General features: G+C 39.2%; 1 protein-coding gene across 15 annotated transcripts in view; it reads right to left on the bottom strand.

The window, feature by feature from the left end:
• Rbp (RIMS binding protein) overlaps positions 1 to 23,932 on the bottom strand; it is a 390,147-nt gene that overhangs the window by 308,207 nt on the left and 58,008 nt on the right. For all 15 annotated transcript variants that reach the window (XM_083128480.1, XM_083128484.1, XM_083128482.1 and 12 more), the window contains exon 2: positions 5,315 to 6,693. In XM_083128480.1, the coding sequence (XP_082984606.1) occupies positions 5,315 to 6,298 (984 nt within the window). In that variant the 5' untranslated portion in view covers positions 6,299 to 6,693. The remainder of the gene's footprint in view (positions 1 to 5,314; positions 6,694 to 23,932) is intronic.

The following is a 23,932-nucleotide window of genomic DNA, read 5'->3' as shown; positions in this document are numbered from 1 at the left end:
TCCGCAAAATATACTTCCTTCGCCCAACAAAAGGATGGGGGAGGGTTTAAAAGCTTTGTCAAGAATTCTTTTTATCTGGGAGTATAAGGTTTTGTTGTAGAGGTGTGCGAATAAATTTAGGGCTGAAACTACAATAAATTGTGCCTTTATGAAAAAAGTTGAGTTTTGTTGGAATATCATGGACGTCCTCAAGTAGGGGCAAGTAATATATTTTTTCCCCACGAGGAGCAAAAAACACTCCTTCAGTCTGAAGTTACTGCAACGCTTTTATAATAATTACCAAAAATTACTGTGACTGAAATTAAATTATATGCGTGTAATATATAATTTTTGGTTTACATTCAATTTCCATGGGGGGGCGGCCCCCTTTTCCCCTTCCGGACGTCCATGCTGACTAATCAGAACTGGTCCTACATTTGTTAAAGGGAAATGGCAACTAATGGCATGCGCATACTAGAAATCGAACCTGAGGCCCTTTCATTTATACGCGACAGGTTTGTTCAAATTTGGGGCTGGTCGACCAGCACACGCTTTTTTTCAGTGGACAAGGAAGTTTGTTTACGTTAATTATGTGCATTTCTATCGGTCATTTCTTACCTGCGCGGACAGCAACGCCTACACTGCATCAAATGACATAACCTAGGTAAAGTCCATCCCTCGTTTCACTCGCAGCATCACTTAATACTTTCCAACAAGTATCCAAGCACTTCAAAAACTAAAAAACTTGAGACTTTGACACCGAGCGACAGCGAGTCACGTCTTCGCGCCATTCTTTCTCTTTCGCGAACCCGAAGTGTTTCCACCTTTAAGGAAAAACCTCTGAATGCATGCACAAGGTATTTTGGTAATGTATCTCCTTTATTTTAATTCATCGCATCTAATTCCAGCTTCTATTTGTTTCCACTCATCCATCTCTGACACAATCTTGCATTTATTCCAAGAAGTTCGGTGCAAAAATGATACAAGAGAAGATTGAATATGTAATGTGTGCGCTTCAAACTTGAACCGCACACAGCAACACTGGAAGGGAGGAAGCAGCGAGAAAGGAGCCTTGTCCCGCGGCTTCTGCGAGAGAACGAACTGCGCATGACCGTTGGGTAGAGACATAGGTTCTGGAATCTCATCTCCCATGTATTTTGTCCTATACCCTCCTCGCGCTTCTGCTCCCGCACGAAGCTTTCACAATGGCACGAGCTGTCCTGTGGGGGTTCAACTGAGGGTTTGTATCAGGGTGGCCGATTCGCGGTTTCTTCTTCTCAGCAAGAGAGTTCGCCGTGTTACGGGCACAAATACATGACTTATTGTGTAGAATTTTTAGCGAAATAATGTGAAAATTTAAAGACATTGTTCATTGTTCATTCTCGAGGTGATTATCGTATATTACTGGGGGTTCACTGATCCTGTGCGCTATAGGGCCAACCGTGCCTGCAACATTGCTGAAGGAGAAAAGTGTGAGAAAAAAGTATTTCATGCTGAGTTAGGATATTGGCTTTCGGTTAACATTTCCTTGTGCATGATTGACTGCTGAAAACCTGTTGCAGAACATCTGCACAATTACGTCATCACGTCCAGCGTCCGTGTCAGGACGTTATTGACAAGAAACAGTACTAATGCCCAAGGGCCTTTGCATGCATTCCAAAATCAAGTTCTCTATCTTTAGTTTAGTTCTGCACTTTGGAGGGAAACGATTGTGTATTTGTCATCATGCCGAAATTTAGTGTGCCATTAAGTGCTAAGTTACATGGTTACGTGCGTGAATTTGGTGAAAATTGAAATGCTCTTCCCAATGTAGATTTTAACATTTTGCCAGAAATTATAGATAAAAGTAAGCGACTTCCAAATGTGCCTTTTTTTTGTTTTGTTTATTTTGCCTTTTTTTCATTTTAGTGCCTATTTTCCACATTATAAATGCCTTTTTGCCTGCCTATTTTAACGAAAATAAATGCCTGAACTTCCGGGCTCTACTTATGAGTTATCAAGCAACCTGATTTCTTATGAGTTGGCAACCTGAGTTCTTAGGAGTTGGAAAACTTATTTCTATTCATAGCCTACGACCACGTGACATACTGAGATAGCCCACACCTTGGACTCAGTATACGTCACTGACAAACACATATGGACAGCAGCACACAACAAAAGTCCCATAGAAGATTATATGAGTCCAGACGGCAGAGCTTCGCTAGTCTGCGAAATCCAGTCCAAAGTGTACAACGTGGAAGTGAGGTTGACATTTGGTTGGGAAACCTATACGAGAACGACACTTGACCCGTAGAGACTGCTTGATACGAGAACGAGACTAAAAAGTAGCCACTGTGGCGTGTGTCTTCCAGTGTTGAGCATAAATTCCCTTTTAAAGATACAAAATGTCCCTTTTTTCGTCTGATTTCCCTTCAACTAGAAAAATGGATATCCGCGAACAAAAAATACCATATATTATTATTAGTAGTATTAATATGGTTTATTTTACTTCGCTTGTATGACACTTTTGGCTAATGGGAAAAATGAGGATGAGTAGTGATATTTATTTATTTATTCTTTTGGACGGCGAAGTTAAGGCACAAGCCTTTTCTTCCATTTAACCATCTCAACATTTTATAAATTGATTGTAGTTCGATACCCGGTGGAGGCAGATAGTGGTTCGGATCCCACTTTAAACTGTACGTCCAGTCCCAATTAGCCTTTCTGTGCATAAAGTGGACTTAAAACAACAATTCAATCAATCAAAAATTCATTATAGTAGCTAACTGTTTGTGAAATATTTAAAAAAAACTAAAAACATTAAATACCAAAAGAAGGAAAAACACAAGAAAAAAGAAACAAAAAATAAAAATAAAAATACATATACACTGTAAGAAAAGTAAAATACACGTAAACATAAACACACACAACAAACATACTCAAATTACAGAAAAAGTCAGCAGGTATTGGTCCTACAAGTTTACACGATGGTTTCAATTTTATTTCCCGGTTTTCAGAACTGGTAACTTGCCTCCAGAAGATGATTTCTTAATTTTGATTATATGGTGAAATTGATGAAAGGACACCTCTGGAGTCGTAGCGCGAGGTGTTAACCACTCCGCCATGGATGTTGCAATTGTAATTATTTCATTGTATTGCCATTGTAATTAATGTACCGGGTGGCCAGAATTAAAGTTACCCAACTCAGAGCTCTCTGTAGCCTGTTTGAGGCATCGTAGAACTCTGAACTTTGGTGAAGCCACTATGCAGACCATGGTGAACAGGATGGCGAAAAAAAATAGTTCAATGTTCCGCCACCAGGTTGAAATGTGGCGCTGTACTTCCATGATAGGTTGTAATAATGAAGTAAACTGCTCCAATTGGTTATGGATTTGCCTTGCAATCTTGCAATAAACTAGAGATTATTTTCTCGCAGCTTCCAGCCACTAACAATTGTCTTTCTAATTAATAACTCAGCTAAATCACTTAACGTGATTATTTGAACAACCCATCTTGGAAGTACAGCGCCACATTTCAACTTGGTGGCGGGAAATTGAATTATTTTTTTCGCCATACTCTTTCCCATAATCTGCATAGTGAATTCACCAAATTTCAGAGTTCTACGATGCCTCAAAAAGGCTACAGAGTGCTCTGAGTTGGGTAACTTAAATTCTGGCCACCCGGTACTTAAGGTCTGGTCAACCCACCTTCTGGCAGTCTGGTATTCGCACAGCGAGCAGCGGTGCTGTAGCGTTGTAAGAGAGAGTAAGTGAGGCAGAAGGCTTCGTCGATCGCGTTCGTGCAGGGGAAAACCTCTCGTCATCAGATTCGTGAGTAACAGTGCAGTGTGGTATTGTAAGCATGGCGGAAGAAACAGGAGGTGGTTCTACTGGCCTCTACAAGGGCAAGCGATATTCTCATGTCTACCCTGCATTATCGAACATGATTTTCCATGGAAATGAATTGGTTACACTTGGCACAGACTTTGAAGCTTTAAATGATATGTTCTATACGACGTGAGTGTGAGAGATTTTAACAGCTGGGAGAAAGGTAACTTCATCAACCCAACTTTAAACTTTGTTGCTTTGTGGATGTTACAGTATTGGCGTATACCCATAATCAGGTCAGACATATTCTTTACTGTAAACCCATAGCATGTTCAAAAGTCTTTAGAACGAAACCAGCTGGAATAACTCATATTTATGCCTACATAACACCCTATTCCACGTTTGCAATCACAGACTTGTTTGCCATTTTGTTTAACAAGTGACTCGCGTTGCCCGCGACGTTAGCGCTCCATGCGGTAATAATACACACTCGTCTCTTGTTATAAGTAATCTTCTATATACGTACGTGGGGATGTGTTCCGTTATTCTGAAAAATCGAGAGTGCCGGTTTGACTTGAACGACCATCGTAATAAACCATACATTACATCTATTTAAGTATACTGTAATTTGTAATTTTCACATTATAAGTCGCTTTTCTGCCACTTTTGGCTAATCCCGACGATGGGCGATGGTTGTATGATATTGATGAAAGGACACTCATAGAGAACACCCGTGTTCAGGCCCGGACTACTAGAACCCAGGAACTTTGGTGGCGAGATTGATAGTCAACCACTCAACGAGCTCAGGTTTTAAATTTAAGTAGTACTTGTCCGTAGCTAATCTTTCTAAATGGTGTCAGAGACACTATGATTAGTCTTGAAACGGAGATTTTCGGATTCAGTATTCCGTCTTAGGCGCAATGAACCAACTTCGAGCGTATATTCTAGGATACCTAAGGTACCTGCGAATCCGGGCACTCAGAGACTACAATACAAAAGATAAATGGAAAATTTGCATAAAATTATTCATTTCCATGAGAAGATGATGAGCTTCAGGAGCTGGAAACCTGATTTCTTAGGAGTTTGCAACCTGTGTGCCGTTGGCATGGCAATGTGGCTTCCTTGAAGAACAAATTGGACATGTACGAGAGTCTAGTCTGCTTAGTTTCTCCATAGCCTACATGTTATAGTGAGATAGTCCAAAACTTAGACTCAGGATCCGCCACTGGATTATGTACCGAAATAATTTTCCATGTTCGTCTTTTTAAAAAAGTGTCCGCCATCTTGACCAGCGTTTTTTCTGTCACTGTTTTTCTGACATGAATGGACAGTGAAGTTTGTAATGGCAAAAGAACCGCTTTCTTGCTAGCCGCCAATTTTCCAAATCGAGGTTGTCAACCATGTGGAGCGTTCAGTGGCAAAATAACTGGTTGGACAAAGTTCATCTAGACAGTTCATTCCGTTTATAACCGTGCGTGTTGTTAATAAGCGGCTTGTAAATAGCTGACAAGTATTTGGAAAGGACTTACCTGATCTTTGTGCTTGAGGACCTCCTGTAGGCGATGCAGCTCCCGGTTTTCCCTCACCGCCTCCCTCTTCACATCCTCAGCCACCCATCGCCGCTCCTGCTCGTGTCGGATCTTCAGCCTCAGCAGCTTGGCACTCCGCTCCTTGTCGGCGATGATGGCCAACTGGAGGAAGGCCTTCAGCTGTTGGTTCTCATCCTTCAGCGCCCTGATCTTCTCGTGGAGATGCTTCAGGTGCAGTGAGCTCACCGTTGTGCACCCGGTCTTCGCGCGGGCTTGGTTCGTTTGGCACTCTTTCGACCTATGGTTCTCCTCCATCACCTGGATTTGAACCTTGAGGCGACGAATTTCTTGGTTTCGCGCCACGATGTCGCGTCGTAGCGAAACAACGAGCGCTCTCTGGTCTTTGTCCGTTCTCCATCTTTGCTTCCTCTTCGTTGTCTTCGGGTCTTCCCTTGTCTTCTTTTTCAGATCTTCAAGATCTTCAGCATCCTTGGTGTCGCAGTAGCCTTCGTCATTGCTGACCTTCTCCGACAAACTCTGGCTCTCGTCGTTGCTGGGAGACACCCTGCTACTGGCTCTGTCGTTTTCGTCGTTGCTGAAGTCATCGCTGACGTTCTTGATCACCTCATCTTTGCAGTACTTGTCCTTGTTCAGATTGGCGCAGATGTACTCCAAGCTGTCAGGTTCCGTGATGCTGTCGTACCCTTCAGACTCTTTCCGAGTCAATTCAGAGTTCTGAAGACCCGCAAGGACATTGGCCTGGTATTGGACGAATTGTTCGGTTATCTTGGCAATGTCGTTGATTGTCGCATCGCTGAGGAAATTGGGTTGACCTTGTCTGAAGAAGTTCTCCACGAAGTTGTATACTTTGCTCTGGCATTCTTCCGCCAGACTCTTCTCTGATGCTTGATCGAGATATCCTGTGTTGTCTTCTTCCTTTCTCACCTCACAGGATATATCCTTCTCCTCCAATGGACTCTCCATAACATCTTTCACAGTTTCCGTGATTTCTCTGCAAGACCATCACCTGTCTTCCTTTCTGGAAATGTGACGAAACAGGATGTGTCTAGACACACCTAGGCTCACCGACTTCAACACAGTATTGGCACTGGCTGAGACTCTCACACGGACATTTTCTTGGTCGAAATCATCCACCATACAAGACCACAGAGCTCAAACAAACACTCGCAAAAATATCTATTCACTAGCACAAATGTACAGAACATATTAAGACAATTCGCCTCTAAAACCAACAGACACATTCACTAATCACAGCATAAATACAGATGGAAGAAATGTGCATCATCTTCTACGAATCCGCTAGTCAAATGTCTACTTTGAACAGGGTAGTGTTGCCAGATTTTCACTGTCGTAAGAACCTGTAAGAAAAGAAAGACATACTTTAGTTATATTTTAATATAATAATTTGCACAAACAAGTTTATTCAATGTTAAAGATAGGTTTCGAATTCATAGATCTTCTCCAAAAAAATGTAATACTCTCATGACAATTACTAGGTGAGTATTCATTTTCTTGTGAGCAAAGTTTGTGTGGCCAATTGTTGTTCTGTCATGAATTTATTTTAGTTTGTAGAATTTTGAAGATATCTTATGTCATATCATTTGTGACAGTTTACAAGAACGACAACAGGTGGCAACATTTCCTTATAAGTGACATACAGTATCGCCAAGGGAGAGGATTGTAACTTCAGCACAACTTTTGGGATTGAAGAATAATAAAATTAAAATTAAAATAATTATGTCAGTAATGCTCCCTTTAAAGATTAAAATTGCCGAACGTAATACAATTTACATTGTATTTGCACGTCTCTAATTTTAATAAAAAATACAAGAATATGATGAATTTATAAATTGCAGGTTATGGCATTTAACGTTTTGAATTTTCAAAATAGCATAATTGCTTTTTTGTACAAAAAAAACTACTCCCCGGCACTGCCGTCATCCTCATTGACATTAGGTAAAAGAATTTTGTATCATTTGTTTGCAGTGAAGAATGAAAATGCAGACAGCTTATACTATTTTGCTCATAACTTGGTGAAATTAAATTCACAGAACACGAACAGCAGCACTAACGTTCGTTCATCTTGTTTATGAGCAGAAGCCTAAGTAGCTGCAAGTATTTAGAAGATTATCTAGGCTTTAGAAAGTTCATTCATAGGGGAGCTTCTTTATCGGTACCTTCGCTGCCCCTGTTGTGGTCTCCCACTTATACAGAAATCCGTGACGTTGACTTCATGACATTTCTTCCACATCTCCGTCAAAGGCCAACAGCTCCCAAGTTTTGGGAAGGAAGGGACGTTTTCTTGCTTCGGTCTGGATTGGAACGTACGGTAGGCACTATGATTGAAATTGTGCATTTTTGCATTTTTCTTGTATGATATAAATCAGTAGCAGTCAATTAACACTTCAAGAGATGTTTTAGAAAAAATAGACAAAAAACTGTAGTATTGGTATATTTTATATTAATTTAAGCCCTCAAAATACAATATTTAACTTTAATTAATACTGTTAAACTTTTGAAAAATGGACTTAGCTTACAAAGCCCACCCTGATAACATGTGAGCCCCTGTTCTGTACAAAGAATGAAGAAAAGTAACGAGAGTGAAACGTGGGAAGTATACAAAGTCGCCACCTGTTGGACATTTCAGGATGCACTGCGAAGATGAGATGTAATTTGAGTGACCTTGACACTGAACACACCTGCCTGCAGGATCTAATCTCCATTTGGACAATACTACAAGGAGACTTCCCAAGTATTCATTACCCCAAGATGGAACTTTCTTCTGAGGGGGAATCCTTTGTTGCCTCACGGGCAGGGAGTTCCTTCCGTTGACCTTGCCCCAACTGCCTTCGCAGACAAAGAAATTAACAGATACAACGAAATTCTTTATATCCTAACATAAGATGTGTATACGAAATCATCAAAACAACAGAAGCTATCTATTATACGAATCCAATGTAAGCAAAAGCACTTGGCTTTTCTGAGCGGCAGTTGTTTGTGTATTTTAGGAATGCCTATTCTATTCTTCAAACTATTACTTCCCATAACTATAGAATAAATTTGTAAAACTTTGTTTGGAGCATTCTGTCGGAAAGGCAAAATCTTTTGATAGTGCACCCAGTGCTCCAAATGAGGGGGTAATGCCTAATGCGAGGATGGTATCTTCCTTGATATCAAAATTTTCACAATGCATCACCCCAGCTGTCGCCATGCTAAACCATAGAAGCATCCCCCAGCTAACCCCAAATCAAACATCTCCCCAGCTAAAATTTCATCTTCAAAGTTATGAGCGTACTCCTTGATAATTTGCTAAATGGTTCAAGAGTAATCTTTCTAATAGATAATGCAAAGTTTAGTGATTCCGATTCGCGCAATAGAAAGTTGGTCTTGCCAAATAATAACAACTGTGAAAAGATTTCGGAACCATTGAACACTCGGAAGAGAGAGTGTTACACATACACTATTATATACGTGTGTGTGTGTGTGTATATATATATATATATATATACATATATATATACATATATATATATATATATATATATGCAATAACATAATAAATATGTATATCTTATAATAATTCATGTAGTATATATAATATATAATATAATATATATATATTATATAACATATACATATTTATAATGTTATTGAATAAAAATAAATTTATATAATTCACTTGATGCTTTAACATATCAGTGGCACACTAATTCCTTTAGCAACTGGTTAAAAAGTCAAAAACTTACAAAATAGCTGAAATAGTTTTGTTATGTGCAAGTTTTTGTTTAGTTCTTGCTTTCTGTTAACATAAATCAATTAGATTTATGTCTTGTATTCTTGTTTTAGTTTTATTGCATATGTTATTATTGTTGTAGATCTCTTAATGGTCTCTTCAAAGGAAGAGAAAACATACAACACTCGAAAACATACACAGAGACAGACAGTATCTTTCATTCCTTGTCTGTTTTCCATATTATCCTCAGTAAAGTATATTTGAAATCAAAACTAATTTTGTTTATCTTTCCTTTACAGCAACCAATCCCCGGACATTTTTGTACGGTGGGATTTTGTATGACAAGATTTTTGTTGTTGGGGGGGGGGGGTGGGGGGAGGATCAAATCCCAGCCCATGATTTTGCACTCTGACTACGAAACTATAAGCAGTAATACAATTATGCCGATGATTTGAAGCAAAGAGAAGTAAAGAACATAATATCGTAAAGCTGGCGTGCAGAAGTGGAAAGTGAAAGTTGAAAGATAATATTACAATAAGAAAAAAAACAAGGAGGAAAGAGAAATTAAAATCAAAGACGGACTGAGTAAACGCAAACTCCTTGACCGAAGGACAAGGACATTGTCACTTCAACGCTGCACGTCACGCTTCGCTGAGCAGATGCTTCGATAACAACGTGCAAAGGATGTTTGCAGCAAACGGAAACATAAGTTTTCTTTTTAAGTTCTGTAAACAATCTGCTGCCAGAAATTAGCCGAACTCCAAGCGAGAATGACCGGCAGCAATGATAAGGCCAAGTTGTTAAAGAGACTTTTAAAGTTTAAGGGCAGTCTGCTAATCTCTCATTTCGAAAGCAATGCCAAAGCAATTATTGAAAGCAATTTTGACGAATGTTGTAACCCGTAAGAAAAACTAGGGCATTGCCATTGGCCAAAACGCAAGGTCTTGTCAATTGATCCCACATAAAAGTTTCAAACTTAACATGGTTCTGTCTGGTAAGTAAATTAGGGTTACGTTTATTTGAGTTTACATGTTGAAAGTTAAGAATATTGTCTTTCGCTAGGTGGCAGTGTAAAGTAAATGACGTTGAATGTGTAGTCGACTTAATTTGACTCCCTTGTATGTACAACGGAAGTCCAAAAGTTCTAGAAAATTTTTCTTCAAAATAACTTCTGTTTGGGTATTAGAGTTTTATGCTAGGTCCTCTCCTTTACTCTGTTTTTAAGCTTGCCTGTCATACTACATTCTGATTTTTAAATTATTATGTTTGTCTCAACATTCCTGAACTAGAAATGTAAATTTGTTTTTTTCCAGAGACTCTTAGTATTTAGAATATCCATGACAACTATGATAAAAACATTGATTTTTCATGTTGCCATATGTATGAGAAAGGAGAGGTACAGTTAGTATTGACAACGGCTTAGCACGTCCAAACTATATGAATCCCATATGGATCAAAAGTTTTGTCTCATGGAACAAACACACAAATTTTTACATTCCTCAACATTTAGACAACAATACTAACACTTCCGCGAAATGAACCACACTGTCGGCCTGTGAGAAAACATGGTTCGATATTTCTTGAACACTTTGCTGATTTGCAGGCTGAAAATTGTTTCTTTGTCTTAGGAATGCTTCTGTTAAGTTCTTCAAAAGAAGATTTTGTGATCGAAGAACTTTACTTTTGGCATTTTTTTCACGTTTACGGGATTGTATGATTCTCATGTACAAAAAGATGAGGGTGAGTGATGATATGTTGAAGCTGATGAAAGAACACTCACAAAGAACACCCATGCCCAGACCGGGATTCGAACCCGGGATCCCTGACGTGGCTGTGCTAACCACTCCGCCAGACAGGTCGGCTCTTTTGGAGTTAATTCAACTTTGTGTCTTTTAAAAAGTGCTTATGCCCCATAGATTACACATTTTGGATAAACTGCTGCTTTAATACAAGTCAAGGCGACATATAATTGCAATGACTTTGCGTGGTTCAAGGCGCCACAGCACAGTCAGCCTTCAAATATGCATCTCACACATCTCAATAAATCGTCATTGTCAACACGGACGCACGCATCTACAAACTTCAGCTTTAATAAAGCCATTTCCCTCCGGAACGCCCAACCAATGCTTTACCACATTCTAATGAAGTCACGTTTAAAATATAACTGTCAATTGTAGAATTCATTGAGTCTCCTGGAAGCCGCTTCCCGAGGAAGGACTTTCACTTGGAGAAACTCCTGCTTAATTATTTGCAGTCGCCATTTGAAATTCTGTTCCCGGCATAATGAGCCGAGGTTCTCGACCGAGCATTCCGCCACACCTCTCGTGTCCACCGGATTGGTATTCAGGGCGGATGGAAGGCTCGTGAGCGACACAAAGGCGACGTCACCGCTCTTCCGCGTCTCGTACCACCCAGCCACCCGTTCCTTACTTCCAGACTCACCGTTTCCTGGGCAATTTCCGTGTGGAATGATTTCAAACAAATCAGCCAAACCTTTTCTAACTTATAAACTCATACATTCTTCCGCAAATTCCGTGTGGAATGATTTCAAACGATTCAACTACAATATTTTTTACTTGTAGACTTGTGGATTCTTCAGCAATTTTCATCTGAAATGATTCCAAGGGATTCAGCTACATCATTTGTTACTTCTAGACACATGGATTCTTCAGAAAATTCCGTGTGAAATGATTTCAAACGATTTTTTTACACCATTTGTTAGTTAGAGACTCATGAATTCTTCAGCAAATTCCGTGCGAAACCATTTCAATCGATTCAGCCACACCATTTGTTGCTTCTAGACTCGTGGATTCTTCAGCAATTTCCGTGGGAAATGATTTCAAGCGATTCAGCTGCATTATTTGTTACTTCTAGATTAGATTCAGCTACACTTTCTGTTACCTTGGGTAAGTTTTTCTGAGATCAAGGGAGATAACTGGTACCATAATGTAATAGTACAATAGGTTCATAGTGGTTTGAATAATATGGACAAAGACACTTTTTGCGTTTAGCTGCTGAAATTGAGAGGCACTGGACGACAGCATCTCGTGTCTGTCAAATTAAGGGGCCTACAATTCGGATCAAAGCATTCAGGGGAGAATGTATGCCCTTCCAAAAGTATTCTGTAGCAGTAGCGAAGCGTGGACTGACGAAGGAGGCAAGCGATTAGAGACAGATATTATATACATATAATTGAAGCATTCCATCGAATAACGGATAAAACCTGTTGTATGTTACTGGACTACAGTAGAAACAACATAAAACCTTATGCAAACACAGTAGCAATTTTTGGGCAACATCCGACCTTATGACTGCCCAGCTTGTAGCCTGTAGAAGTAGGGCCGCAGCATGTTTCGACTGGTAACTCAGCACAATGATTCAATTGTTGATTCAAATTTTGCCCCCCCCCCTCCCAACTCATATTAAGGTGGCGCTTGTAACACAGGGGATATAAACATTAAAATCTCCATCCGAGAGAAACACATGCACGAACGATGTACTCACCACATTGTTGGTCGCCTCGCTTCCACGATTTTCATTTCTACACTTTTCTCCCTCGAGGTAAACGAAGCAGATATAAATTGCTAAATAATACACTCACCTCTTTGGGTTCCCCGATGGCGTAGTGGTAATGTCGCCTTGTAGTCAAGGGGTCCCGGGTTCAATATCCGGTTGAGGTACATACATTCAACGGTAGTTCGGATCCCACATTAAACTGTAGGCCCAGTCCTGATTAGCATATCTGTTCAAAAAGTGAACTTAATGACCCAACTCAAACAAACGGTAAACCACCCGCACTTTGCCGTATCAACCGCTACCAAATTCGTGTTCGTTTCGATTAATTCAGAACACAAACACCAGCAACAAACACTCACTTCCTCACAAATTCTATCCCCAACTACAAATCCAAACAAGATCACTTTGAAAAGCTCTGAAACAACAGAAAGTGATACCAACCTATTTCCTTAATTTTATCACTCACGGGAGAGAAGATGTACGTATAGCCTATTAGTTTGGAGATAGAAATTACGCTGTCGAATCAGAATCATTACAACAAAAAGAGTATGTATACAATGTTTATGTAATAAAGTGCCATGATAATACAAAATGTTTATTTGTTCTTAATGTGTACAATGTATACGATTTAGATTGTGATGTCCCTTTTTAGATACTTTTTTTCCACCCCAATTTCTATTCAAAAGCCATCAATTTATTGAATTACCTTTTAAAATTTGTTAAACATTTCACTTGAATTACCGTGTAAATAATTTGACAGTTGCCAACACTGTAGCTCTCAACACTGGCGACGTAATTCGAGGTGGACGCAGGGTGCAGACATTCCTCTTCCCGGAAATACAAACGCTCGTTCTTTTCACCTTTGCCTCAACCCCTAATGTTTTACGCGTTTTAAAATTCGCGAAATACAAAGTAATTTGTAATTTAAGTGACCTACTCGGAATTTAAAGTAATGGTAATGGCCCCTTTCAGTTATTTTATGATTATTATTATAATTATCAGTATCCTTGTGATCGTCTTCATGTGCTCATGAAGACACACATTGGTTATTGGTCTGCTGGCAATGTTTCCTTCTGCTTCCCGAGAATCACTAAGAAGCTCAGGTTTGCTGTGAGGGTTGAGGCCCGTATCTCCAACAAGATTTCACGCGTCGCCATATGATCCTTTGGGTGCATTGCTTCCCTGTGTCGGCGGCCGCAAGCAGAGGAGTCTGCTGCTTGCAACGGGCTGCTGAAGGAGTTTGAGGCCGTAAAATCTTGTGAAATCGATTGCGATGGAAACTAAATAAGGCTAAAACATTAAGTACATTAAATAATATTTTTAATAGTGTAAGCAGTGCTTGCATTGCTTCTTCGCCGCCGTTCTGTAGGTACAGTGTACCTCCGTAACCACCTTTCCTGCTCCAATGTATGTCATTGTGTTTGTCTTATCTATTTATCATGACATTATCTATCCCTATCGTTTCAATTGACCCAAGAAGTTGGTAAAAACCAAAACGGAAAAGAAAATTAGTGTTAAGAGGTCGAAAGTACGAAGAGTGGCGATGTGGTGATGGAATGCATCGTGGGAAGGCCTGGTTTCAGGATGAGTTACGACATGATGAAATTCACAAAGAACACTCATGCCTAAGCCTGTATTCGAACTCGAGACCTCTAGTGTCGTAGCGCGCTTTCCTAAGTCGAGAAAATGACGATAACATGCAAAGGATGACTAACAGGCAAAACCCATCAATTCAAGCGGGTTCGGAAGGAATGACAAGACACCCTATAATAGAGTCCTTGGCGGTCACCGGGTACATGACGTCATCGCATTGTGTCCCTCGCCTTGCTCGTGATCTACGCTGTAAATATTGTTATCGGTTGCACATACCGAATGCATTATGCATCAGCGTACATGAAACATTCATTTCAAGTTCCCGAGGAATGGTTATACCTTTCTATCACATTTGAAAATGTCATTTTCACAAAACTGGAGCAGTGTTGCCACAGTCTGGAGGCAAAAATTCCCTTTGCAAGAGTCAGAATTTCCCGTTTTCACCCAACTATTCCCTTCACCTTAAACCACAATATACAGTGGAACCTTGATAACTCGAACTTGAGGGGGAAAAGAAAAAAATTGAGGTATCAAGGATTTCGACTTACCAAGGTTCGAGTTATTGAGGGCCAAAATCGCCGACTTCGAGTTATAGAGGTCTAAAGTTTACTGACCCTTCTCAACGTCGGCACTACGTATGCCTATAACGTATGTAGCATGATTTTAAGTTAACAATTCTACAACGCACACTAAGCACATTAACAATGATGGTTACATACACGGCAGGGTGGGGGAGTTCAAGTCCCGACACGATTGTTGATCACCTGACATTGTACGTACGCACCCTACACTTCGACTTATTGAGGTCCGTGCGACTAAAACTTCGAATTATAGGTGATTAGAATTTATCTTCGACTCATAGAGGTTTTTCATACTCTACCTTATCGATTTATTGAGCTCGAACGGCATCCCATAAACTGTACAAAAATTCGTCTTATCAAGTTTTTATTCGAGTTGTTGAGGTAGAATTAGTATTGAGTGTTATGGACAATTCAAGGGGATTACAAAAAATTCGCAAGGAATTCGAGATGTTGAGGTATCAAGGTTCCACTGTATTAAAAAATAACAGTAACAATAAAAATAATATTTATTTATTTAAGTGATGAGGACGGTATAAAATCCAAGTACAGCGCTATCTCAAACTTGGGAGAATGATGTAAGGAGTGGCCCTTTGCGAAGACACCCAAATATCAACCTCGCTTTAATGTAGCATGCATTTTGCAGGCTAGCGAGGCCCTGAGTGTTTGTGATTGTCCTTTCATCCATTTCATCTTATCACCATTCATCTTCATCCTCACGATTAGCCAAAGGTAGCAGAAAAGAGAAGTAAAATAAATCATATCGATCAATCAAAATAGGGAGATACAAAATTAGAGAATAAAATATATACGTAAATATAAAATACCACAATAGACACTCCAGTCATATACTTCGTCACATGTAGCTTTCCACAAGTTCAGCTGCTAAACAAGGATGTTCCTTATATGAGTGTCTTCACGAATTTCATATAATTATAAGTCATCCTCATCGTCACAATTAGGAAAAGGTGAGCGAAAAACGACGCTAAATAATAAAAAAAATACAAAATACGAAAGTTAAAATGGCCTATACTCGATCCTCCGGTTCCAATGCACAGCGTTGTAATTACGAACACATCCGGATTTTTACATGTGGAAACTCTGGGTTAACAACATCCCCTGCAGATGGCTCTTGCGTCAAGTCAGGTGGATTGTTATATTTCTTAAATTAGCACATGAGAAATATCTTTTTTTTATTTTCTATCAATTGATTGATTAATTAGATTATTTTACGTCGCTTTTCTTCCACTTTTAGCTAATCGCGACGTTGAGGATGAGTGACGACATGATGAAATTGATGAAGACACTCATAAAGAACACCCATGCCTAAGCCGGTATTCGAACCAGAGACCTCTGGTGTTGTAGCGCCCTCACTTCGCAACATGACTTCATTTATACAAAACTGGATGGTACAGTGGGACCCATGAGTATTACCGTGCAAATTGTCCGTCAGCATGTTCGTGCACTTTATTTGACCGAATAAGAGCTTCAAGAATTAAAAGAAAACTCAAAACAAGCTGTTGACAATTTCTGCACCAGCATACATAAAAATTCCATCGCTTAAAAACACACAGGATGTAAGAGAAAAATTAATGAAAATAGTCATGATCAATTTGCACGGTAATACTCATGGATCCGACTGTAGCGAGTTGAGACTTTCGACGATCTCCTCCTCTTTCGTAACCCCTCCACCTCCCTCATCAATTGCGAAAGGACAAATAAAATGAAACACCCATGCTCCACCTCGGGTTCGAATCTGGGACCTCCATCTTCGCAGCGTGCCACGCCATTCACTCTGCCACTCGTTCTCTAATCGTGAAGCAAGTCTCGAACTCATCCAACGACCTCCGTGGCTAACGCAATGTGCCACAAACCCTTTCGAACCCCTTTTCAGGCTATTTGTTGCCAATGGAGCTCCTTTGGAGGTGAAGATGCATTTTCTTGATTTCGCAAGACATCGCTCAGAGGCTGCCACAAAGAAGACAAGATGTAGCTATAATTGACACAAGGCATCTCCAGGTAGGGATCTTCGTAGAGATAAAAGCAATGAACGACCTGATGAACCCAATAAATCAAAAGTCTGCAATTCTTTCGTGTGAAGTTTTACTTTAGATTTGGAAAATAATTCCCTACTCTATCTCCAAACATAATCAGAAACTAACATTACAGAGCTTCACGCAGAGCAGAAACAATGGATGTGTTTCTAGACCCGGAATTGGCACTTAATTAGATTAATCTGAAGCTTGCATCTTCTCCAGAGCAGACTCCAAAAAAAGGTACTCCTGGAAGGCTCAACGGGCTGACAGTGCAGACGTAACCAAAGAAAGTAAAAGTAGGAGGGTTTTTCCAAGCGCCTCTGACGTCACAGGTGCCGAAGTGGTAAGATATAGAGAAACAGGAAGAAGCAGAAATAAAGGAAACTAGACAATTAGAAGAGACAAATGCAAAACAAGAAAAAGGGAAGATAGAGAGGTAGAAGAAGACATATAAGATCAAATATAAGCAGAGAGAGAAGGAGATAAAGGAAAGAAGAGGGAAGCAGAAGATGAAAGAGCGGAAAAATGAACTAGAGAAGTAGAAGAGGAAAGACAGAAAGAGAAAGAAAATATAGAGAAAAGAAGAAAGAAAAATAGAGGAACAAAAAGAGAAACATAGAAAAGAGCGAGAAAGAGAAAAAGAAAGAGAAAGAAAGATAGAATTATAGAAGAAAAAAGATATGATGAGAAAGAAGAAAAAAGAGAAAGAACAAGAAGTAAAAGATTAAGAAAATTAGAATGAAACAGGAACAAAGATAGAGAAAGAGAGAAAAGACGAAAATTAAAAAGAAAGAGAGAGAGGGAACGGAAGATAGAGAAGTAGAAGAGAATATAGAATATATATATACACGATATATATACAGTAAACCCTCGTTAACCCGAATCCAAATGACCGAAAAATCAAGAGTTCTTGTTAAAAAAAATCGTGCTAACCGGGGACTCAAATTTTATTGTTGCAATACAATTATTTCTACACATTCACCATTTACAATACGTAATACACAACTGGATTCGTTGGTTAAATACGTATAACTTCATTGTTGACGCAATGATGGCGATTGTCGAGCAATTGCACCCAAGTTTTAATCTTGATGTTACTCGTACTGGCTATGTTTTAAAGAATAGAAAAACACCTTTGAACACATTGCTGATCTGAATCTGTTTGTTACAATACTGTATAAGTTGATTGTTGGCAAGGTGATAGAGATTGTTGAGCGATTTCTTACATACCTAGCAGAGGAACGACAGAAAAAAATTATGAAAAACTTTGAAAGTTAGTGTTAAATGAGATCTAATGATGAAACGGACTAAAAAACAATTCGTAATTCGTGGTAACCGAAATTCGCGTTAACCGATACAACTTTCTGTAAGATATAATACATTCCTGCCGGGACCAACATTTTGTTCATGTTAACCGAGTGTTCGTCTTAAGCGAGTTTGTGTTAACGAGGGTTTACTGTATATGCAAAGAGACAAAGAGAGAGAGACACGATAAAGCGAAAGACGAAGAGTGAGGGAGAATCTTCTACTGAATCCTAGTCTACCTGATTTCGTATTTTATACACCTCACCCAAAGGAAATTATTTACTGACGCCACCGTTAGTTGCTAGCTAGCATATAGTATATGAAAATGCAACTTGGGGGGGTGAGTAACAGCAAATAGCTTATTCAAAAGATGTAACCACTCGAGTTACCCATTCCTGACACACAAAAGTTAAGTTCGTTGTTTAACTTCGCTCCAACCAGACCATTTCAAGACGTTACCTTGTATCCGCAAGCATGAAAAAGCCAGCAAGCTCGTTGTTAAAAATTAATAGCGATGATTTTTATCAGAGCGGAACCATTACTTAAGCACGTTCAATGACAAGGAAACCAACTCACTTGTTGTGCGGCTCAGGCATGCGTCGAGCTGCTGTGTTTAATTACCAACTGTTTTTGTCTGCGAGGAATTATAAACAGCCGAGTACTCTGATTACAGCCTTGGAATGCAGGGGAACAATGCGTTTCTGTATAAGGAGCTACAGTTGGCAGAGTTTCAACTATATACTGCGTATCTGGTTAATTCTGGGAGCTGCAATGGCTTGGTGCATATTTGAGCGCTGAGAATTCCTGAAGAATTACCATGCATTTCGCCAATGTTGTTGAATTCGGGTAACGAACGTAAATGAATTCGACTATATTGAAGTCCGGGTTTATGTTACAGATTTTATGTTTTCTCTGTGGTACCCTTTCAGTCATTGCAGGCCGATAGCGTAGTGGTAGCGTCGTCGCCTTGTAATCAAAGGATCCCGGGTTCGATTCTCGGTGGTTCGAAATTTTAAAACTGTAGGTCCAGTCCCGATTAGCCTTATTGTGCACAAAGTGGACTTAAAGCACCAACTTAATCAATCAGTCATTGCAGGCGAATGCTTGAATTGTACCTTTGACAAAAGATCTCGTTATCTACTTTTTCTTCCTCTTCTCTTTTGAATTTTTCTGCATTCCGAAAGAGAGAGTGAGAAAGGCATTGTGTAAAAAGTAAAGTGCTCCCCTGTGCTTTGCACCACGCCATGAAGGCGTATAGGGGGTATGGTGTGGAGTTAGGGCCCAACATTTTCTTGATCTCGGCCGAAGCTGGGTAGATGTGATTAGCACCATGCCCCTGGCCGCCTTTACCCCCCAGAGTTTCCTCCAGGTACCCACGCTGGGTGGGCACCGGTGCCGCTTGAACAGGTGGAAAAAATCCCGGTTCTCCCACGCCGGGGATTGAACCCGGGCCTCTCGCATGGTAGTCAGACGCCCTAACGACCGAGCTACCGCGGCTTTTTGAAAGGCATTATGGCAAGGTGTAAACTTTTTATATATATATATTTTAGAAAAAATGGGCACACGTTTAATTTTATATTATTTTAAGGAAAATCCCTTAATTGGTTGATTGATTTAGTTTATTTTACTTCGCTTTTCTGCCACTTTTGGCTAATCGCGAAGATAAGAATGAATGGTGTTGAGATGGATGAATGTGACAATCACAACATACGGGGACGACACAGCGAAGTAGCCTTACTAGTCTGAACTCACAGCCAGGTATAGCACGTGGAAGAGAGGTTGACATTTGGTTGTTTTCGGAAAGGGTTACCTCTTACAACTTCCCCCAAATTTTGATGGGGTGGTCTGCGCCATTACAGGGACACCACTGGGAAACGACACTATTATGGGAGTGGGGAACATGCCTCCTTTGCCCCCGGAAAGAATACCATGTTTTGTTTGCTCCTTCCTGGAAAAAATCCTGCGGTCCTATATAGTCTTACAAAATCAAGCAACAGTGGCGGCGATTAGGGGGGCGTGGGAGCAGTTGCCCCCCTACACTTTTTGCCACTTTTGCTCACGCACTATGCTAAACCTCATTTACCAAGGGAAAGTAAACTGTCCTCCCCCGCCCCAGTTTTGGCACATTGCCCCCCCCTAGTTTTAGATCCCAACCGCCGCCACTCTCAAGCAATAACACTGCACAACACGAAATTTGTCCTTCAGATGAAAATGTGTGATTCTGATTGTAATGTATTTGTGCATGACAAAAACGAATCTGCAATTTGTTTCCGTGTATCACGTATAATTTTGCCAAAAACACAAAATTTGAAAGTTACATAAGAAACGTATGGTACAATAGCCGAAAGTGTGTTTCTCCTGTGGTACACTTCGCAACATCTTATTTGACCGCCCTGAAAAATTTCAAAGTCCGGAATTCGTAAATTTGGCAGCATAGCGCTTCAGAGCCAACTAAGAGTAGCCAACTTTGCAACATTCCTTTTTCATAAATGAAAACGCTCGTGATTTTTTTTTTCATTCTTTCACATTACATAAAGTAAAGATACCCTAAAGCAGTAACAAAATATATGAGTAGACAAGAGAAATGTTAAGTAGAAATACGAATGTTGAAAATATTTCACGATTCTTCATTCTGAATTTGAAAATAGGAAAATGTATGTGCATTGTGAAACACTGAACAGGTTCCCATCCACCTGGAAAGAATTGCGGTCACATTTGAATGCAAGAAGGCAAATTTATGATGATTTTACGCGAAATGTTTAGTAAAGATACCTTGCACAACACCAAACGATTCTGCAAAGTGTGTCTTTTCCTTGGTTCTTGGCGAAAAATGGTTCGAAACTCCGGCACAATGTTGCTTCAACTGAGATTAACGTGTTTTACTGATCTTTCTGTTAGCAATCTCCTGGAGTAGTTGGTTAGATGACAGCACTTTCGTTCTTTTACTGTTTTCGTCAAGATCGAAACATCGTAGGTTAAAATCCCACTCTTTCCTTATTATTTTTTCCTTTTTATTTGCCAAGTACGAAGTGTTCTAATAACGTAATATAATATTATATGATATTACTGTAAATATTTATGCGATGCATTCTCAGTGGCGGCGATTGGATTTCAAAGCTGATGTGGCAAGGAGGGGGGAGGGCAAGGACAGTTTCTTTCCCTTGGTAGATAATGTTTAGCATAGTGCTGGGTCATCTGCCCCTCCACACTCCATAATCGTCGCCTCTGTGCATGCCTCAAGTAATGCTTCTACTAATGTTTTTAATCTTTCAGTGATTGGCAGGATTTTAGGAAATACTTTTTCTTTCATTCAGCTGTTATAAGTTAACACATATTTATGCACTCGGTTCGGATTCCACTTTAAACTGTAGGTCCAGTCCCGATTAGCCTTACTATGCATAAAGTTGACTTAAAACACCAAATCAACCAATTCTTCTCCTTTCAGAGTGGGCCTTCTATGATACTGTAGTCAGCCAGCATCCGAAAATACAGTTCTGCTTCGCGTATACCAGAGTGTAATTGCATTTAATATTGAGACAAATTTTACTTTAAAACTACAGATTAAAGCGATAATAGGGTTCAGAAAAAGAACCTCAAAGTAGATCTTCACACAAAGTATTTTAATCCATTGCCAAACATTTCAGTTAAGAATAATATTATGATTTTCCATTGACCGTATTTTCGATTCATGGTGAATTTGCTAAAAGAACCATGTCAAGACATCTAAATATGTAAGTTTTACTAGTAAATGCATTTAAAATGCACGAAACAATAGGGGAGGAGAAAAAGAAATCTCAAAAATAAGTAAAAATGCAACAAAAACGATTAAAATACTGACAAATAAACTAAAAGCCAAAAAAGGCCAAGAAATGCAAAAAAAAAAAAAAAATGTAAAATAGAAAGTGTTTTCCGGCTCTAACTGAAGGGAAACGGGCATGATATCAGGTTTAGCATTGTTTTTGAGGGTCAGAAAAAAATTTGATTTTTCATCAACTTCCGGACCCTAATTATGACCATTGAAAAACTTGGAGGTAGCTTACTTAAAATTCTCTTGCTGAGGGATCGTATCGTCCCATATCTCCACTTCATAATACAGAAAAACATCAACTTCATATTTCGAAAATGACTTGGAGTTTTCTATCACGAAAATATGTTTTTCATAGTTTGAAGTTCGTTACTATTATCTTTCAAGGTTTCCATTGTTTTAATCTTACACATATTTTATATTTCATATGTTCCTCTCTCTTTTCATACAGTCTTTGGAAAAAAGCTGAAGTTTCTTGTCAAACGGGGTCTGGTTTAAATGACTCCTTTTCGCTCTCCTGTTCCTACTTTAAACAAACAACATACTTCGTAACTAAACGATTGCTTGTTCAAAACACGTAATTTTTACACAATTTACAAAATATGACAAAACGCCAATAGATATGTTCATCATTTCTCCCTTTCAGTGTTTCTCGATTTTATCTGAATTCGTTTCCTCATGAAAATTACCATGAGGAAATTAATGATATGACATTATGTGTGCATTGGTTTCTTCAAACTGGTAGCAAATTTTAACATGAGCTACCTGGAGAAGTGGTAGCGTGCTTGATTCTTACGAGGGAGGTCGTAGGTTCGATTCTCCACCTAGGCAGAGTTTTTTCAGGAGTATATCGTTGGGTGTAAAGTTTATCCACCGTGCTAAGAAGTTAACATTGGTCTCTTTATTTCACGAGAGGAAAGGAAATAGTACGAGAAAGTTATTTCGATGATAGGAGAAAGTCACATGCCACGTGGAATGCGCAGAATCAAGTTACGTAGAGCTAAGTCTGTGATGGTGGTATCGAATATTGCAAAGTTAGTGGGAAAGTTTGTTATATCTGACACTCGTACTTTCTGTTCAAAGAAGACAAACATTTTAGATACAAAGCAGTGAGGAATTAACGATCATTATGAGGTTTTGAATTTTTTGTTTGTCACTCACTATATAAATACTTATTAGTAGTTTCTTATCGAGTCGGCCTTCGTCGCAACAATAATTTATTTATGTTAATAAGCGATTTACTATTAGTTTTAGACGCATGGTAAGATGCTGGTTCGAGGATTGACAACAGTCATTACGAAGGAACGGACATAAAATTACCAATCTTAGCAATTTGAACTCATCAAACGCTCTCCTTCGTTACAGTACTGCACTACATCACTACTTAACATAACTGTATATCTTTTTTTAGTATATCGAAATCAAATAATCAATATTTTAGGAGTCAGTGAAGAACAAAAATACATAACTTAAATAACATTACATTTTGCATGCTGAATACATATATGTGATTTGTGAATTAATCATGATGTGTGTGTTAACACAGCATATGAACAATAACTAAAATGAAACGTTTTAACTTTAAACCTGGAAATCTCCAACTTCTAAGGGGAAATATGCGCAGAAGGGACGTCCCTCAAGTGTGCATCGGATTCATTTTTTAAATATTCTAATATCAACGGTATCTGTTCAGCAAACAAAAAAAAAGAAAGAGAGAGGAGAGGGTGGGATTTGAACCCGCGACCTTTCACGCTTGATGAAAATTAAAAATAGCAGCGCCTAAACAACTGCTCTACGTTAACTTAATGACGTTATAACCTTAAAAACATATTGACGTTTATGAAAACTCCCACCTTCCTGTGTTTCAAGCACATTTTCTCGACAAGTCGTGTAAAATATATGTTTTTGAGAACTGTTCGATATTATGCAAAGTATTGTAAATAAAATGTCGCATAAACTCCTCACAAATTTTCTTCTTTCTGCACAAACTTGATGGCAATTTCCTCCAGGTGGAGAAAAACTCTATTCAGT

The sequence above is a fragment of the Lepisma saccharinum genome, chromosome 9 (genome assembly GCF_977018435.1).
Source record: "Lepisma saccharinum chromosome 9, izLepSacc3.1, whole genome shotgun sequence".
NCBI lineage: Eukaryota > Metazoa > Arthropoda > Insecta > Zygentoma > Lepismatidae > Lepisma > Lepisma saccharinum.
The sequence above is the reverse complement of the archived record's forward strand: the minus strand, read 5'-3'. Positions and strand labels throughout refer to the sequence as shown.